The sequence below is a fragment of the Vipera ursinii genome (genome assembly GCF_947247035.1).
Source record: "Vipera ursinii genome assembly, chromosome: 3".
In the NCBI taxonomy this organism is placed as follows: Eukaryota; Metazoa; Chordata; class Lepidosauria; order Squamata; family Viperidae; genus Vipera; species Vipera ursinii.
The window spans coordinates 47,384,024-47,404,888 of record NC_139516.1 but is presented as its reverse complement, the minus strand read 5'-3'; the positions used below and the strand labels follow the sequence as shown (position 1 = coordinate 47,404,888).

The 20,865-nt window shown below is 38.9% G+C and overlaps 1 protein-coding gene across 3 annotated transcripts in view; it reads left to right on the top strand.

Moving 5' to 3' along the window:
• FOXP4 (forkhead box P4) overlaps positions 1 to 10,871 on the top strand; it is a 183,560-nt gene extending 172,689 nt beyond the window's left edge. For all 3 annotated transcript variants that reach the window (XM_083359853.1, XM_083359855.1, XM_083359854.1), the window contains one exon: positions 1,050 to 10,871. In XM_083359853.1, coding sequence (XP_083215979.1) covers positions 1,050 to 1,194 — 145 coding nt within the window. In that variant the 3' untranslated portion in view covers positions 1,195 to 10,871. The remainder of the gene's footprint in view (positions 1 to 1,049) is intronic.
• Positions 10,872 to 20,865: the final 9,994 nt, after the last annotated feature.

The following is a 20,865-nucleotide window of genomic DNA, read 5'->3' as shown; positions in this document are numbered from 1 at the left end:
AAGCTATTCTCCAAAGCACCTGAAAGCAGGACAAGAAGCAACGGATGGAAACTAGTCAAGGAGAGAAGCAACCTAGAACTAAGGAGACACTTCCTGACAGTTAGAACAATTAACCAGTGGAACAACCTGCCTCCAGAAGTGGTGAATGCTCCAACACTGGAAGTTTTTAAGAAGAGACTGGACAGCTATTTGTCTGAAATGGTATAGGGTTTCCTGCCTGAGCAGGGGTTTGGACTAGATGACCTCCAAGGTCCCTTCCAACTACTACTACTACTACTACTACTACTACTACTACTACTTATTATTATTATTATTATTATTATTATTATTATTATTATTATTATTATTATTATTATTATTAATGAGCTTTCATGAATTAGTCCACTTCATCAGTTGCTTATTTTTGTCAATAAGTAGGCATGGCCTGGACTTTCATACAAGGTTCTTCATACTACTGAGATAAGATTTGCAATTCAAAACATTTATATATTTTTTCAGAACAGAGCTGTCCCTCAGCCTACAGTGGCAATCTATAGGTTGGTTTGTTATTTGTCTTGTATCATAACACAATTGCTTAAGAACTCCAGTGAATATTGCCCTATTTATTCTTAGTAACAGATAGATATTTTCACTATGGTTCAGTCATCAAATGATAGCTTGAAAAATGTATTTGTGTTACTTATACTGACAAAAGGATCTAGTTTACAATATTTAGAAACTATGGAGAAAAGAAATATTTTTCTTAATGTCAAAAATTTAATCTTTGGAAAAATCTGCTAGGATACCATAGATTAAAATTGCAATGAAATACTCTATAGTTGACTTAGCTGAACTGAATATTTCCATTTCATTGCAAATATATAGAGACCTGGGTATTTAGGATCTGGATGAGAATCAGAAGAGTATTGCTATCCAGCTAAGCAACTACTCTGTTTAACCTCTGATCCTCTGTTATATAGTTCCATCTGAAAACTCTCTTGCCAATCTCTTGTAGACTGTTCTTGTATTTGTTCTAATTCTACCTGATCCTCCAAAATTTTGTTCTTCAGCCATCAAGTGCATGTGAAGGAAGAACCGGCTGAGACAGAAGATGACAGCAGACCTGTTTCTCTCATGGCAACTACCAATCAGAATGTGACGATTCCCGATGACAGAGACCTAGAGGAGGAACTGCCAGTGGAAGACTTGTCTTAAGAGCCCTTCATCTTCATATAGGGCCCATCATTTCCCAGAGACAAAGCAATGGCTCCCATCTCCTCAAGGTGACCTTCAGCATTACTTAGTTAAGGCACTTCTACAAAGCAAAAGGCCATGAGCCTACCCACTGCTGAAGGCACACACTTTTTCCCCCCTTTTTACATCCCAATGACTCTTAAAAGACATTCACAGAGGGGATGTGGAAAAAAAACCGGAGTTGAGCTTTTTCCTTTTCTTATTTTTTTTTAAATTTTGTAATTGGTAAACGAGGATGGTAGGTTGTTTCTGTCCGAAGACTTCTTTGCTGCCTCCCCTCCCCATACCCCTATCTCATGGGGATAAAAAAGAAGCTGTCTTGTATTGTCTGCTCTGTGTTTTGTCATTTTCAACCCATATGCCTGGTTTCCACAAATCAAGATTTTGGAAGCATCCAGTATATTAAGGGACAATATCAAAGCCAAAGGCTTCAGTGAATGTCCCTTATTTTCCCATGGAAAGCATTTTCAATAGTTTGCCAGTAATCCCACTGAGAACTTTGCACTAGGAGGAATCTATTCTCACTTTTTCTTACTTTCACACATGCACTGTCTCCATTTCTTACACACATACATCCTTGCCACTGTAACACCACTTCAGAGTACTGGAATAGCAATGGAAGCAAGACCTCTGCCAAGGTCCTAATGTTGCAATTTATGTTCATTTTCTAACTGGGCAAAAAAATGAAAAACTGACCTTACTTTATTAAATACATTTTAGGATAGCAAGGGGTTACTGCCACATATAAAACCACTTGGTTATTCTTTTTTCCAACCTGTGTTTGCGTCTTTCCAAATTCAAGAAGCATTCTTCTATCACCAGTCACAATTGACAGCCAGACTTCAACTCACAAAGCTTTATTCTGCACAAAATCCAGGAATGAATGTCCATTCCCTGCCATGACATAATTTTAAACACTTTCAGAAGCCTATATATGGGCAGCCAGCAGACAAGATAATGGTTGAGACTGAATCAGGGAGAGACTTCTGCAAGATGAATCTTTTGCTTGCTTCTATCAGCTGCCATCCTGTTTCTTCCATTCCAGCAAATATTGAAGCCAGAAAGCATGACTCCTTGATTGTTTATGTGACCAATGGGAAGGTTTAACAGATGTAAATACCGCCGATTTTGCAAAGCTACCAACATCTCAAGCACTTGAGATAGGAAAGGGGGGGATAAGCTGAAATTTATGGCTGTGGGGAACAGACCAAAACTGGGTTGACCAAACAGAATTCAAAGCAATATATCTGTATAAATGTAAGATAAGCAATTCCCCACCTTTGTGACCAACCAGAACAAAGCTACAAAGCAGCACTCAGTTTCCTCTGACATTCTCTAGTAGAAATATATCCTATCCCACAACTCTTGTGCTACTCATTAGTTCTTAGCTGTAAGCCAATGTGGGGGGAAAGATGCTTCAAAACTCATAACAAGAATTAAATGTGTCAGATAAATAGTGTTGACCCAAATTTTCTCCCTTACTTGATTCTGTCAATTGTCTGCTGCCTCACATCAGAATATATATTTTTTAAAGCTAAAGAGCGTTTTGCATGACAGAAAACATCAGGTTTCCAAAGGCTACTTTGCTGTTCCCCCCATGAAAGAACAACCCAAATGCCCCTCCTTGATTACTGAGACTTTGACAGTTGCTGATTGAGAAACTGGTTTGCTTTCTGTATGATCAGGAATCCAACATCTCAAGGAAGATGGATATTAATGTTTCTAAGGAAGTCTTTCTACAACAAACCAGCACATGCTTCCCTTTCCCATCAGGAAATCTCTGAAATTTATTTTCAGGCCTAATTGGAATATAGGAGTTTCTCCCATTATTTTGGAGACGAGCTGATGCAGGCAATTTGATGTTTTCTGAAATGGCAGCTGTTCCTCTTCTATACTCTGTAGTCCATGAAGAAAATAAATCATCACAGCTATGTGTGAATAGTCACGTTCAATACTGATAATTATGCTAAATGACCTCCCGAAACTAAGATGCTCAAGAATACTTTGTCAGCATATTTCTGATTAATTTAGGATTGCTTTCTACTCTTCTGATTTTCATAGTTAAATAATGTTTTTTCATTGCTCCAAACACTATGCAGTTGGTAATATGTAACATAAGTGTTTTTGACTTCGAAGGGGAAGAGAAAAGAGGGGGATTGTATTTTCCTTATATGCAGAATTTCTCCATTTGTCTCAAATACAGTATATTCTTAGTGTCCTTTTCCGGAGCTGGCCAACTATGGTAACAGACCATTTTTTTAAAAAAAAATGCTCTTAACTCCCAAGATTATAATAAATCAACTAGCACTTGAGCCTTTTTACCTATCACAAAAAGGAATATTATTCCTGATCTGTCACTGATTTCTGTTTGTACATGACTGGTGTCAAATTTCTTAGCCCAAATCAAATTTTCTCTCTTTTAAAAAAAAGATGGAGGATTATTCTGAGGATTATTCTTTGCAATAACTCTAAAGCACTGGATAATCTCTATTTGCTCAGTTTTTCAAATAGATCTGTCTCCTGATTAGGGCTATGGTGTGTCATACCAGCATTAAAAAAAAAAGGAAAGAAATGGTAGCTGGCTGATTTTGGCCAGTCTCCATCTTTTTCTCGTGGTGGAGAAAACGTCTTGACTTCAAATCTCAGATTTGGTAAAATTTGAAAATGTTTAATTCTTGGTATTGTCCATCTATCAAACAGTTTATACTTCCTTTCTAAAATTCCCCTTCTCCAAGATTCTCAGTTTACTAAATATGTCAAAATGATTAAAACTGATTTTGAATCTAGGTAAAATCAAGAACACCAAAAATGAAAAATATTCTCCATTTCTGAATTATGACTGCAAGAAAGTCCACAATCCTTATTTCAGAAAACTTGTCAGGACTTGATTCCTAGAGCCTACAGTATGGGGCTCTACTGAACATGCATTTTCCCTTACTTCGTTCCCTACTATTTCTAACAGGCAAGCAAAATTATAAAGTTTGTTATTTAGATAAAATAAGTTAATTGCTCTGATTTGAAAGGGGCTGTACACTTAAGGGGGCCAACAGTCTCTCAGCTGCAGAAAACTGGAGGTGATCATGTTTATGGGGTGTGAATCAAATTGCAACAGCTTTTTTGAGCCTCCTTAGAGAACCATCAAACCAAGTGGCTTGCTTTTCAAGGACCACAAAGACAGGCAATGTAGGATTGCAAGCACTAAGAATACCTCAACACTTTTATTATCCATCTCTCGGGTCCTAGCTTTACTCCAGAAGCAGCTCAAGAAAATGTATCTATCCTCCTTTTACTAAAAACACACCACACCTCATTTTTTTCCTTGGGACCATATTTAAATGTCTCCCTGGTGTCCTCTATAGAATGCTTTGCAATTGGCTTAACCATTTACCAAAGACCTTGCTTAGTCAAGAAGCATAAACCAAAACACTTAATATTTTTGTTTGTTTGGTGCTTTTATTCTGACTTATTCTAACTTTTGGCATCAGCCAATAAGGGGGGGGAATCACAAAGATCCTGCATCCCCTTAGCCCTTTTGTCACTTTCTTTTGATTTTAAGTTATTATTTAAATCAAAGTTTACAGGTGCTGTTTTGTACATTTCTAATGAAGTTGTATCGGGAGCATGGATTGCTGCTTTGTGTTTGACGTTTCTTGAACCAAGGGTACGCTGTGAAGCCTAGGGTGTGATTGGCATTCCATGGGTCTTTTCTGAACCTACTTCCATCTTGCTGCTGGAGATTTTTTTCCTTTTTTCTTTCTTTCTTTCTACAGGTCAGAACTGTCTTTATTTCATGTTAACTTTTCAACTGTTTTTTATACATCGGGATTTTACTCTTGTTTTTCTCTCTCTCTTTTTTAATTTTTTTTTTCAAAGGCTTAATTGCCCTAACCCCTTCTCCTTCTCTTCCCAAAACTGAGAACCTGGTATTTTCTTTGAAGCACTGTTGGGCAACTTATGTTTCTGAAATACAGCAGATTCATTGTGACATCTCAAACTTTGGACTGTTGATCTACAAATGCACTGTGTGAATTAGAGAATGTTGCAGGTGTTGCTGAAGTCGCATCCTGTAATTGTTTCCCATAAATAAGACCTCCTAGTTTATAGTAAAGTCATGCATCAGAAAAACAGATTATGCATAGTTTATTCCTAAACATATGCAAGTTCTCTTTGCATTGATTTTATTTTTACTTTGAGTTGCATTTTAAAAAAGCAGATTCTTGCAGCCTAAAATGGTAAATTCTGGAATGTGTAATGTTTAGACCCAACTCTCTGCGCATGCACTGAGGTGCTTTTTGGAACTTTGTCTGATTGCATCACAATTTGTAGTCCTCTGTTGTGTCAAATTGCTTTGCCAATAGTTTTAGAACTAAATGGCTATACTGTGGTGCTGTTGTATTTTGTCTTTGGCTCCCTTTTCTGTCAATCCTAGAATTACAGCTGCATTGTTATAAGTTTGATCTTCTCAAAGTTGCTACCATCCTGATTCACTGATCTCAGTTTTTTCTCTTGCCTGGTCCTGGTACAATACCAACCGTTTGTTGGACATCTGCAGCTGGACCTGAGATGCCCAGGATATATGTTTTCTGCCAGTATTAAAGTGATGTTTCCTGGTACTGTACAGTCAAGAGTTAAACTGTTAAACCATCCTAACATTGAGAAGAGATTCTCTTTACATATAATTGTCTTTGTCCAAGCCAAAACATTTGCCTTGCTGTTTGGGTTTGGTCATCCATACCTATTTAAAGAGAGGCACGAGAAAAAGAAAGCATGATACCCTGGGGTTAATAAGTGAACTACCCATTGTAAATTGAGAGCTAAATAGTACTCATAGATCTAGGGAGCACTTCAGATTTCAAGGGGAAAAGGTGCTTTGGTACATGTAAGGGAGCTAATGTAGTGTCTTGCTAATATAGCAACCCTAAGAAACATATTTTGAGTTTAAGGCATTCCAGACAAGCTACATTCCCACCTTTGTAAGCTCCAAAGCATATTTTTGCCTTCAAATCCCAAGCATTGCATAGCCTAACTTGGCTGTCGTTGCAGTGTTGAGCAATATGTATTTAGCAGTTAAAACTTTTCCAATGCTATCTCATTCCGGGTAACAGAATGGGGAAAGGTCATCTGGGGCTACAGAACAGGAAACGTTACTGTCAGACAGAAAGTTAGTCTTTAAGCCTTTCCCACTATATACTAACTAGACAGTCATTGGCCAGAGTTTCCCCCATGCATAATCAAGTAATATGCTACTGTCATTGTTCTAAAGAAACAGTCCAAGAAACAACAATTCTTTGGTGGATATCTAATCTAGGTTGGCTTTCTGAACATGAAGGCAGCCCTAGAAGCATTCCTAACCTCTGTAAGGGTAGCCTTCCATTTTTTCTTGAGAATCTTGACAAAGTTGGGGATGTTTCCCTTTCATCCTATCCATACTTCATTAGGCATTTACTATCTCTCAGGGGAAATGATTTCAGCCCTTTACTGCTGCATAAAGGCAAACAATGCAGCCTCTAGAATTCCATTTTGCCCAGAATGGAGCAACTCCAGAATGTATTTCATGGCTAAAATAATTCTGCCAGTTACAGCTGTTTCCTGCCTTCATGTGACAGTATTAATACATATGTATCCTCAGAGCACAGGTGTCAAACTAGCGACATCATGTGACGTGTCGCAACATATTGCAACTCTTTTTGCATTGCTGGCAATGGGGTGGGCATGGCTTTGGTATGATGAAATGGGCCCGTGGGCCGGCAGTTTGACACCCCTGTCTCAGAGGATAGCTTTAAACCTAGCTCTCACAGGATGCGTCTGTGTTTAACTATGTCAGATCAGCCTGCAAGAGGGAAGGAAGTCATGTGACTAAATATACTTTCTTCCATGCAGATTTTTTTTTAAAAAAATGGAAAATTTAGCCACATGATCTGCTACTTGAAGCCTGAAGTGATTCAATTCAAAGACAGGTTTATTCTTTGAGAATCAAGTCATTGTGTTAGTGATCATTGAGGGAAAGTGTTTTAGGTCATGGATGCTGTGACAATATTAAGTTCCTCACACAAGTGGCCCTTTCCTTCCGATGCTTTCTCCATCTCTTTTTGTAGTGGATGAGCTTTAAAATATTGGGTGTGCTTTCTTCAAATGTCTGCCTTATGTGCCGAAGCTAGGCTTCTATTACCAACTTGTCAATATGAGAGGTGGATAGGTAACTTACAATTAGATTGGCTTAGAATCTAGGTCTGGTCATGAAGGGAACTAGCACATATCAAAGAATTGGAAAGTAAGTAATGAAGCTTTGGAATAATGGATTTTTCTTCATATTTGTGCCTGTGACTTAAAGCAAAATTATTGTATCACCATAGTTCCTATTTTATTTGATGGTCCTGGCATTCCCAACAAAGATTACTTAGAAATGTAATTTCATTTATTCAATATTGTCACACTGTCCCAGCGGGGGGGGGGGGGGAATTGCAAAACAATTTTTTTTTACAAAACTGACAATGAAATAAATTGAGAAGCAGATCCTAAATCTATTCACTTTCAATTAAAGACTGTCTGCTGATTACACTTGCAATTAATGAGGACTTGCATTATATACATTTGTCTTGAGAGCTTTGAGAAGCCTACAGGTGTTTGCATAGTTTGTAGGGCTTTAAATGTATTTTTCTAATCCTGATACGTCTCTTAAAAGTACACTGAAGAAAGAATGTAATTCAGTATCACTGAATAAATATGCAGTTCCCTAAAGATCTTCAGTTTGGGGTGATTTTGTTCCCCAACATCTTGGAAATCTGAAATTTCTCCCAGATTGAACTGCTAAAGCTTTAGTTCCCAACATCTAACATCAGTGATGCCATTTTGTTTAAATGTAATTCATTTGACCCTTTTTTTTCTAATTATGACTTTGGGCATTTGTGTCCTGATGGAATTTGATTGCATATCATCTATAAGGTGGGTTGATTTATTAAAAAAAAACCTTAAATAGTGTGAGCAAATCACAAGCAAATGATGACCAATTGGTTCTGCCCTCTTCTTTGGTCAGTATTTGTTCTGTTATAATAGCATAAATTCAGATAAACTCATAAAAAATAATAAATGGCACCCAAGGAATCCAAGAAGGGTGGGTGAGGAAGAATGTTTATTCTGTATTAAAAGCCTATTTAAATTTTAGCAATAAAATCTGTCCTCCTGGTTTCCTTCCTAGCAAAATCAAGCAGTTAAATGAGAAGGATATGCCTATTTGAGTAAGCACATTGAGTAGGTACTAAAGCCATGATTTCATCTGCAAGTGTCTTTTCTAACATTTTCAAACTCACTGGTCCTTTATTTAGATTACATTTCTCCTATAAGGGTTTAATGAATTATTTCTAATTCTATTTTTTTTTGTTTCTGATCAGCAAATTCAGTTCACTTTTTCACTTGAACAATGTATATACAAATACACATGGACACAGTAAGAAATAAACAATGGCCTTTATGTAACTGCTTCTACTTTGTCAAATACGCCCATGTATTATTGTTCCATGGGTCCTATGGAAGAATAGTATTTAAAATTTTGTGTTGGTGGCCTCAAGCTCTTGGGATTTTATTTTCCTTGCCCCTTATTCCTGACTGTCGAAGCAACCCACTGGTGTGAGCCATGAGAAGCTGCCTTTCTTTGGCACCTGATACCAGTGTCCTTCCAGACTCTTGCTTACATTAGGTACATCTATTTTTGCACATTTATGTCCACCAAATTATTTCATTCAAAACTGCATATAGTACTTATTTGGGGGGTTTCTTTTTTGTCTTAAAAATATTTTATTTTTGTTGTTACCTCAAAATGGCTTTTAAAGGGGTGGTATGGGAAAGACCAAACACAATTTGTGGCAGGATAGTATATGTATATATTGATATATATGCTGGTTAAAAACCTACTAAAACTAGATTATTGTCTGTTTAACTATCCTGTGATGAGACTAATGCAGGGAATATTTAGGAAGGGTTTTTTTTCTCCTTGTTCTGGAATTTAGGAAGCCATTCTTGTATTTCTCTTTGACTTGACTTGGATGCTGTTCCAGTTCCTTATGTTGTTTTTGGCTTGCTTTCTCTCTTAAATTAGTCAGTAGAAATAGTGGGAGGAGATAGATGGTTGCTAAAAAGAAACTGGGATAACGATATAATTTCCTTTCCCTCATTGGTTCCTGAAGTTTAGAAAAATAGGAACAGAATTTAAAATACACATTGTATTAAACCAAAGGTGTCCGTATTTCAGTTTTGTATGTTTACATAATTTTAATGTAGTTATTTTTCAGGGTGAACGACAGAAATCCTACTTTGAAAAACCCCTAGGATTTTGCCCTGTATTATCCATACTCTGAATTCCTGGTTGCCCTGAGCCACATAAGTGTGGAAATGCTCCATAATTTCAGGGGAACATATTGTTTGTTTTTCCAGATTTAGATATATTCCAAAGTGCTGAAGGTTTGTCAGTTTGGAGTCCTCTTGGTTTGTTGTTTTGTTTTTTTTAAATAACCATGCGGTTCTACCATAGAAGTAAGATTTGAAGACCCACTGCTCTGCCCTTCATTTTGATGGGATGCTCTATGAAACAGTGTTTCTCTGGGCCCTCCCAAAGAGTTGAGACTCTGCTTCACTTGGCATTCTTGTCTTCCAAATCTCTCACTGAATCTCAGGTGGCAGGAAAACACCCAAGAACCAATGACTGGTGACTCTAAAATTGTATCAGTGTGAGCAGTTCAGCGTGAGCCAGCGGGTCTCTGATCTCACTGAATGAAAATGGGAGGTTAACATGTCTCCTGCAACGATCTGATTTGCTCATTTGTAATATTTTATGTTGGCCCCAAGGGGCTTCTTCTAATTAAATCTCTGTTGCGAATAGGTATCTTCTCCCTCATGCTAGTACCCAATGTGTGGTGGGAAGGTGGGGAACACTGACATGTCAGCACTCTGCTGTCATTTCCTTTTCCTGGCACTCAGGAAAATATAAGGAAAGAGGCGAGACATGCAGTGACCTTTAATATTGTGGGTTTTTTCTTCCTCACATTTGTTGGTTTGATGTGATCATCCTTTTAGCAGGTGGCAAGTCAGTGTGAAGTGAAAGATTACTGGGAAGGATGTCTGTAATCCTTTGATCCATCCTCCTCTTACTGCTTCACACTGCCGTATATCCATGCTGTATAAAGGAAATAGCATTGCTGTGTATTTGTATTCTGGACTTCTGTGTGTCTGCTCTGGCAGACGGTAAACCCTTGTACAGTAGATCTAGCTGCATGTAATCTGTATGGACAATGGCATTATAAAATGCAATAAAATTAAATTACCTATGAGGTGGCTGTGACTTCTTAAGAATATAATTCCTCCAGTTTCTCTATACCATTGTTCCTTCTGCATACAGTTCTCATGCTTCCTTCATGTGGTCTTACCTTAGGAAATGGCTTCACTCAGTATTTTAATACTCTGTGTATGTTAGCAGCAATGACACACTTTTCCACATGTAATATTTTCATGTTGCTTTGTTCTATAAATTGAGTTCTTATTAACTGCTTTGTGGGAGCATTGTAAGTTCGTTTCCCCTACTCCCTCCCACCAAATATGTAAAAAAGAGACCAATGATATTGATGGTGATACAGTCATGAAATCACAGATGGAACTATTAAATTGCTCATTGCTTTTTAAATGAGTTATATTTTCTGGAAACCTCTTGATTCATTTAAGCTAACAATGATCCAGTTATTAAATTATTATTGTTATGCTCAAATCCTACTCATCAGAAAACCCAAAGGAACATCTGTCTTCTGTAAGGAACATCTTATTTTTTTTAACATGTCCAAGATATCCAAGACCAGTCTGGTTGTCCTTAATGTAATAGTATTTTAAAATAAACTTTTGAGAACCCATGATCTATACAGCTCCAGGCATCACTACTAGGTGCAGAACATTTATACAGTAATGCATTTCTAATAATTGATTATGTTATGCACTGACTGCCAGGAATCTACAGTACATCATATCATCTAGATCCAGGAATCTGGAGTAGATCGGAACATTTTGAGGTCATTTTTAATTTACTTTGGGTGGCATAAACAATTTAATCTGTTCTGTCTCTGATTCAAAGAACTCCATAGAGCCATGGTGACCCAGTGGTTAGAATAACTCTGCCCACTATTAGCAGTTCAGTGCTGACTGACTCAGGATTGACTCAGCCTTCTATCCTTCCGAGATTGGTAAAATGAGGACCCAGATTGTTGGGGGCAATACGCTGACTCTATAAACCACTTAGAGAGGGCTGTAAAGCACTATGAAGAGATATATAAGTCTAAGTGGTATTGCTATTGCTACCCTATACATCCCACAGTTGCATTCACTTATATATACTCATTTTTTCAGGAATGTGCTTAGTCTTGTGCAATGCCTTGATAAGAAGAGGAGGAAAGGAGAGTATTAGATTCAGTAATTGGCATAAGCACCCTCAAATCAGACTGATTCTCATAACATTACCATCTTTTTGTCTATTGCTACCATCTTGAAGGCTAGATAAAGAAAAGATATTGGAGAATCTTTGACTATTTTCTCTCCTGTGTCTGTCTTCCCATTTACATAAGCAAAACTTTTGTAATGGTTAACAACCTGACTGGTTTAGATATTATTTTAAGTTTATATTCTTCCCCACTCTTCATACTTGACAATCAGTTCACTGCATTCATAAAACAATACCTTATTCCTTACCACTGCCTCCTCTTTGCATCTGCTTGCATTTTTAACACATTTATCCCCTATACAAGACTTGTATATCTTAAACATCTTCACTCAAGATAGAAAAGTATTAGCACTTTGTAAAATACAAAATTAGAATTTAAAGGAGTACAGTTTGAAAAAGACGCACAAGTTTCTATAAAACTGATATGCTTTATTCATAGAAATCTAACTCCTTCTACATTTTGTTGTGTTCTGGTAAAAAAAACAATTAACAAAATAAATATTCAGCACTTTAGAAACTGATCATAAAGATATTTCACTTTGTGCTAATATTTATGATGAGCAATGGTGAGCATCCTCTATATACAATGATTTCCTGCATGCTTCATCCAATTCTGGTTTTTTTGGAGGAATGGTGGGGGAGGGTTTGGAGGGGAGCACAAAGTAACAGCTGTTTGGTTTTCTATACTAGATAATGAAAGAGTGGGGATTTTTCTCCTAATTCAGACAAGTTGGACTGCATTCTCCTCCCAGGTTTGACATAGTGTGGATTAGTTTTTCAGGGCCAAATACATAACTACACAGATGGAGCACACTGAGATCAAATAGTTATCTTCTATGGGCAGGAAAACAACAACTAACTAGTTTAGTTTCTCAAGGCAAAGGCAGGGATTTTTTCAGATTCCTAGTTATCTAAAGTACTAAACACTTACTAAAACTCTTATTGGCATTTATTTAATCCAATTTGGAAATGGTAGCAGTTTCTCTACCCTTTCCACAGGACAAACAGTGCTGTTTCTGCAAGATCGATGGGAGTCCCGAGTCTGAAAGAGAAGATTCAAACAAAATGTTATTATTGCTTGCTTGAACACAGATATCTTTTTGAGTATTTTTCTATATATTTAGCAATTGGTGTGCCTTTTTGAGAGGAGCCATCATTCATTAATGAATATGATCCATGTTGAAAACCATAGCCTTAACCTGTGACTTAGAAAGAGTACTCATCCTAACAGTCAATGGAAAAATCTTTCCTTACTATGGTCTTGCTAGAGTGTTCCCAATAAGTTCTTGTCCCAAACAGACAAGTACTCTGAATTGTACAGTCCAGCATATATGAATCTACAGCATCCCTCCATCACTTCCTCTTTAGTGACCAATTTTGTACCAACTGTCAAATCATATTTTCCTCCAGTGACAGGAGAGTCTAGTCTGTCCTAGTAAAGGTAAAGGTAAAGGTTCCCCCGCACATGCGTGCTAGTCGTTTCCGACTCTAGGGGCCGGTGCTTATCTCTGTTTCAAAGCCGAAGAGCCAGCGCTTGTCTGAGGACGTCTCCGTGGTCATGTGGCCGGCATGACTAGCATGGAACGCTGTTACCTTCCCACCGTAGTGGTCCCTATTTTTCTACTTGCATTTTTACGTGCTTTCGAACTGCTAGGTGGGCAGAAGCTGGGACGAGTAACAGGCGCTCACTCTGCTACGCAGCACTCGGGATTTGATCCACCAAACTGCCGACCTTCTGATCAACAAGCTCAGTGTCCTAACCCACTGAGCCATGTTATCTTTGATAGCCTAGCAGGCTATCAAAGATAACATGGGCAAGTTATCTCTGCATTGCATTAGTGCCACATTCCATCTATTGTATTCCCTTCCAATATAGTGAAAAGGAACTAATAAGAACATGATAAAAAAAATTGTGAAACCGGCAACATTCACATTGATGCAGGGTACTAAAATCCACTCTTATCAGCCAAGCATGGTGAGAGCCTGTATGTAGCAACACTGACATGCTTCTATAACATTGTGATATTTCTGTTCATTTCTTATTAAATTTGAATCCCTCACTTCTACATATGTAAGCATCGAAAGTGCTTTATTCTGCGTCATTTAGAATAAAACGGTTTGTAGAATGGGATGAAATAACTGGTTAATACATTATGCAAATGTAGCCTTGCCACACACCTTTCCCAGCTGATGCTCAGACATTGTGCCATGGAGTTCTCGGCTCTGGGAATGAAACAACTAAGGCATAGCTATAAGGGCACTGAAGTGAAGATTATTTGGGGATTCCTACATGCTTGGGTTTGCACCCCTGAGATTTATAAATACATGCAATAAATAATCATGGTTTTGAGTAACAGATTCACAGGAAAGGAAGTAGAAGATAATGTGCTAAAATGTTCAGTAAGGCTGCTTCAAAGGAGGCTTGTGTAACAGTGAAATTGGTTTTGCTTAAGCAAGTCCTGCTTAAGAAGGTTTTGTTGTATGGTGTTTTGTTTTCTTTTAGAGAGAAAAGTAAGAACCAGAACAAAAAATGAGAAGAACTTTGAGCATTTTCATATAGGAATGAATACTAATATACTGTCTAGAATCTTGTTCTGATTTGTCCATTTCAAACATATGCCTTTCAACTTCCAGAATATTTAGCAGTGGTCAGCCATACTGCTCACTCCACAGGATAGCTAAAATCTACTGATTTGGAGGTACTCAGGTTGAGGAAGGCTGACCTAGAGCACTAGGGTAGGAAGCGCATGGTATAAAATACAAATTCAAACCATATTTTTCATACCCAGCTAGCTACATCTATGATGGGACAGAAGCAGAAGATTGGGAACAGGAAACGGAATGGAGCCCAGGCACTGCCCACTTCATAGCCTAGCCCAGCTGGCTCAGGAATTCTGGGAGTTGAAGTCCACGAGTCATAAAAAAGCCAAGGTTGCCTACCCCTGGCCTAGCCCTTTACACATAGATACATTTTCTTAACCATAATGACATAAAAGGGACAAAATATGCAACCTGATCTTGAACACAGGTTTGTAAAGGGCAAAGTTAGTTTATTTATTTATTTATTTATTTATTTATTTATTTATTTATTTATTTATTTATTTATTTATTTATTTATTTATTTGGATTTATATACCGCCCCTTTCTGAAGGGACTCGGGGCGGTGTACAGGGCAATTAAAACACTATAAACAACACATAATGTATAAAAATTAAAATGAAATTAAATCAAATAGCCCTAAACAATAAACACATTCTAAAATTTAAAATTTTTAAAATTTAAGATCTAAAATCCCAGTCCCTCAGTCCAGGCCGGCAAGTTCAAATAGCCAAGTCTTCAGGTCGCGGCGAAACGAGCGAAGGTCGGGAGCCATCCGGAGCTCAACCAGAAGCTGATTTCAAAGGGCTGGCGCACCCACAGAGAATGCTCTCCCCCTGGGTGCCGCCAGTCGACATTCCCTGACCGACGGCACCCGGAGGAGGCCCTCTCTGTGGGAGCACACAGGGCGATGGGAAGTTAACGCCAGCAAAAGGTGCTCCCATAAATAACCCGGACCCATGCCATTTAGGGCCTTTATAGATCATCACCAGCACCTTGAATCTCACCCGGAAGACAACTGGAAGCCAATGCAGCTTGCGGAGCAGAGGTGTTACATGGGAGTATCGGGAGACCCCCATCACAACTCGTGCGGCCACATTCTGCACCAGCTGTAGCCTTTATGACACATGTTGTCATATCCCTCCCCTTGCAGACCATTTTGCCACATATATAAAAGGTTGATCATGAGGTTTTGGTAATTCTATCACCAACCGAATCAGTTCCACATTGTTGTTGTTGTTGTTAGCTGCGAAGTCGTGTCCGACCCATCGCGACCCTATGGACAACATTCCTCCAGGCCTTCCTGTCCTCTACCATCTTCTGGAGTCCATTTAAGCTCACGCCTACTGCTTCAGTGACTCCATCCAGCCACCTCATTCTCTGTCGTCCCCTTCTTCTATTGCCCTCGATCTTTCCCAGCATTAGGCTTTTCTCCAGTGAGTCTTTCCTTCTCATTAGGTGGCCAAAGTATTTGAGTTTTAGCTTCAGGATCTGGCCTTCTAAAGAGCAGTCGGGATTGATCTCCTCTAGGACTGACCGGTTTGATCGCTTTGCAGTCCAAGTGACTCGCAGGAGTCTTCTCCAGCACCATAGTTCAAAGGCCTCAATTCTTTGGCGCTCAGCCTTTCTTATGGTCCAACTTTCACTGCCATACATTGCAACTGGGAAGACCATAGCCTTGACTATACGCACTTTTGTTGACAGGGTGATGTCTCTGCTTTTTAGTGTGCTGTCTAGATTTGCCATGGCTTTCCTCCCCAGGAGCAAGCGTCTTTTAATTTCTTGGCTACAGTCCCCATCTGCAGTGATCTTGGAGCCCAGGAAAATAAAATCTGTCACTACCTCCATTTCTTCCCCATCTATTTGCCAGGAATTGAGAGGGCCAGATGCCATGATCTTGGTTTTCTTAATGTTAAGTTTCAACCCAAGTTTTGCACTCTCCTTCTTCACCCGCAACAAGAGGCTCTTTAGTTCTTCTTCACTTTCTGCCATTAGAGTGGTATCATCTGCGTATCTTAGGTTGTTGATATTTCTTCCGGCAATCTTAATTCCAACTTTTGATTCATCTAGCCCTGCCTTTCTCATGATGTGCTCTGCATATAAGTTAAATAGGCAGGGCGACAGTATACAGCCTTGCCGGACTCCTTTCCCAATTTTGAACCAATCAGTTCCACATACTAAGGCTAAACAGAAAAAAGGTATAAAGAGGACATGCAGAAACTCTTGGGTTTAAGCTTCAGATCTCCTATTGAAAAAGAGTGAGAACACCAACAGCACACCTGAGGAGGTGCATGTCAATGGGCTTTACCTGTTACAGAAATGAATTGCTTTTTGCTTGAGCCCCTACCTATTAGTCTAAATCCAGGACAGCAGAGTATAACTAGATCTCCTTCTTGTCCATTCATTCACATATGCTTAATTATGTGGGCTAGCTAATTTTTTCCATTGCAAAAGGGAAATCAAAAGAGTTGGGATGAGGGAGGATTTCTACCCCTCCAGAGGAACTGCTGCAGAAGCAAAACAGGAGCTGAGTCCACAGGCTCAGTTTTCAAGATGCATGACGGGGCGGGAAAGGGGAAGGTAGCTCATGTTCATGGAAGGGAGCCTGCATATTTTATTTCATATTTTTTGAAGGGTGGACTCAGATATGCTGTACTGCGGGGTTGTTTAATAATGTTCATTTCTTGTTTGCCCCATGGATTTATGAAGATGACACGACAGTCTCAAATTCTCTTACTGAGGTAGTCCCATGTCATGATGTTTTGCCTTACTATCCTCCCAACAGGTCTGTCAGAGTAGAATACAAATCAGTTCAGCAAAGGGTCTGCTTGCCTTGATTCTATTACTATCTGACATCTACCTCTGTTTATGTTGCTGACCCTAGGGCTTATCCAGAGATCTCTTCCATTGGACCAGGCCAGCTACCATGAATTTCTTCTTTCTATCCCTCACTCCAAATCACTCATATAAGGAGTGGTGCTGGAATTCTTACACTGAAGTATACTTGTTCATTTTTATTTCATTCATTGGCTTCTGATTACTCTCACAGTGGGGTAATCTACAAGGAGTAACAATAAGGTGTTTAATTCTACTCCTTAGGGCCATCCTAAGAAGAGAAAAAGGAAAGGTGTGCCTGCAGATTTTACTCTGCTAGTCTTTGCCGACTATAGGTGGTGGCATTCATCTCTGTTTCAAAGCTGTTGAGTCAGTGCCATCCAAAGATGTTTCCATGGTCATGTGGCCAGGATGACATCATGGAGCCGATGTTTCCTCTCCACCGAAGTGGTATCCATTTATCTATTCTCATTTGCATGCTTTCAAACTAAGTGGCAGGAGCTAGGCAAAGATCAACATTGCTCATCCCATTGTGTGAGGCTTGGGTCTTGAACCCAGTCTGACAGCTTTCCAGCTGACAAGCCCAGCATCTTTACCACCAAGCCATCACGCTGCCATCCTAGAGGAACTTGGGGTAGTACACTCCAAGAATTTTCTTTTTCCTCCTCTGTGCAGAACTGCAATTCTTCTTCCAAGCCACTATTTCACTGTAGGATCAATGACTGTTTAACTGAAGTTCCTAACTTGTTTACACTACTTAATTCCTGAACAGATTCAATCTCTTGACTTGCAATATTTAACTGCTGTGTTCTGCAATCCAACCTGGCCAGTCATCATTATCGTCTGTTGCAGGGATGTCCAACCTTGGCAATTCTAAGACTTGTGAACTTTAACTCCCAGAATTCCCCAGCCAGCATGTTGCCAAGGTTGGACACCCTGCTCTAGCATCAAAAGTTCTTTCCCTTGCATCTACGCCTATTCTGACTAGTTCTAAAGCAAAACAAATTCTAACAGGGGTGACTAGTATGTTGGCTGAGCTCATTCATTTTTTTTAATTTTTACTATTAGCTATATCAGGAAGGCAGAGAATCTATCATTACACGTTTGTAACCTTTCTGCCAACCAATTTGTCCCAAAATCTAGACATTTCACCATCATTGGCCACCAGAGGGAGATATTGGATTTGAACTAAGGACCTCTTATGAGCAAGAACTGCTCCTAGGAGTCAGAATGGGGAATAGGAATAAGGTGAGTCATAATTTGTTCCGTCAAGATAAGTTCTTGTATCATTATGCCCTACAATCTAGACAGCTCTGAAAGAAACCTCACTTTGGGAAATGGAAAGGAAGGAATATATGTGGTGATGACATTTTGGTTTACCAAAGATCATGGTGTTCTTCATTGTCCACCAGGTTTCCTGCCGCTGTTGGACTCCTCTGAATCTAATCTCATTCAAACTTTGTAGACACATTATATTACTAATGACTAGCTAATAAATATTCCTATGCCAGTGAAAGTTGTGTACGCAGCTGGCCAATTGTACAGTGACTACACAAGATCCCTAAGCATGGATTAATTTACAGTTTAATGCAGCTGTCTGTCCTATTCATCATTCTTTCTTCACCCCCATTGTAAAGCAAATAAAACATGTGGCGGGGTTCTTTGCTTATTTTCATGCATATTGATATATGAAGTGTGAAGTGCCTACACCAATAGATCTTAGCTATTCTTGATTGATGAATATCAAGAACGTCTGAACTAATATGTGCAAAATGTTACTGGGTGAAGGAACGGATTTTTTCCCCCAATTAAACACAGGCTTTTGTGTGTTCTCTGGGAGAGGGGGGCTGATTTAAATTGCAGTTATTTAAATAAATTGGAGTAGGCAAAACTGAAGCTATACCTTGGTACTGAGCACCAAATTAGAGTCCCAGCTTATTCAGCTGTCACTCCAAACCGTCTCTAAGGTTTTCCCATTTGACAAAGTACCAGTCAGAAATACTTTGCATTCAGAAATAGCTCAGATTCAGGTAGCCACCTCTTGTCATCTTACCCAACTTTTATAAAAATTCTGGGATGCAAATGTTAGGAAGTAACCCAGCTATTACTGAGCTGACAATGAAAGCAATTAATCAGTGGAATGGCTTGCCTCCTGAAGTTGTGGGTGCTCCATCACTGGAGGTTTTCAAGAAGAGATCGGACAAACATTTGTCTGCAATGGTATAAGGTCTTCCTGCTCAGGCAGGAGATTGGATTAGAAGACCTTCAAGATCCCTTCCAACCCTATGATTCTTTTGAGCTGAGGTTGAAACTATATGGGAATATATTTTCTAAACTCATTGTCCCTATAAAAAGCAACAATTGATTATTATTAATTCATATAATTTCTATATATAAATTGATTGTTTATTCATCTGTATTTCTTTAAAATATTAAATTTTTGAATGTATCTTCTCTCTCTCTCTCTCTCAAATGAATTTTTAGGGATTTTTGCTATGCATTATTTTGTTTTTCACCTTTAGCTTCATACATTGTAGCCATCGGGGGCAATGATAACAAGGTCCAATATCTATATGTTAATTTAATCTGATAGAGGTCAATTCATATTGGAATTCAGAAATGTTCCTACCTGAACATGATTTCTGCTTGACATACCCTATAATGGTTCAAGAACCATTTGGAAAGGCAGCAGTTTTTTTTCTGTGCTGCTCAGCATTATAATTTCTGCTGTTAACATACTGGAACTAAATAGGACAACTGTTTGTGCCAGTAACCAAAGTTTATATTCCTTCCCTACAGACTGATTGTTCCAGAGCAGCAATCATCACACTTAATGGATGAAGGCAAAAGGATCCAGGTTCAGTCTCTGAAACCTGGCCAAGCTGTTATTTGTGCAGGGGCAATGCTGAGCTTGGTGGACCAGTGGCTTGACTCAGATAGGGGACCATCTTGTGATCCCATGGCAATAAAACAATAGGTAGTACCATTAGCAATTTCCTTGGACAGATGTACATATTTGTGCACTTAAAAACAGGAGAACATAACTTTTGCGGGAATAGAGGCTCAGACCTGAGATGCATGCCAAGAACTACAACCAGTAGGTGTCAATGTTTGCAATGACAGTAGGTTGGAAAGGACAAAAACTAATTGATTTTATTTGTTCTATTTAAGTTGATTAAAATAAAGTCTCCTTAATGCAAGTGTTTGATGTAGTGGTTAAGGTACCAGGCTAGAAATTGGAACGCACTCCAATTCCACCTTGGGCACAAAGATAACTGTGTGACGTTGGACTAACTACTCTTCTCAACCCTAAGAAGCAGACAATGGCAAACCACTTCCGGAATCTTACCAAGGGAACTGCAGGGACTTGTCTAGTCAGCCAGCAGGCACTGCCATGAAAGCACAAAATCAACCAACCAACGATTTCCCCTCTGGCACAGTAGCAATTAATAACAAGAATTTGGCAATTGTTTTTCAAGGATTCTGAGACTAGGCCCAAGGATTTTGGACTTTTCAGGTGGTCTTGAGGTGGGAGGCTATCCATCTTTGTTTAAAACACCAAAGATGAAAAGGCCTTGAAGGGTGGACCCCGTTTCCCTTACTTGTGAGTAGAAGGGTTCTGTTAGATTGATTTATTTATTCAGCAACCCATCTCACAAAATGTGATTCTGGGCAGTATACAATATATGAATACAATAAAGCCCTAAAACACTCAAAGTTAAATAAAA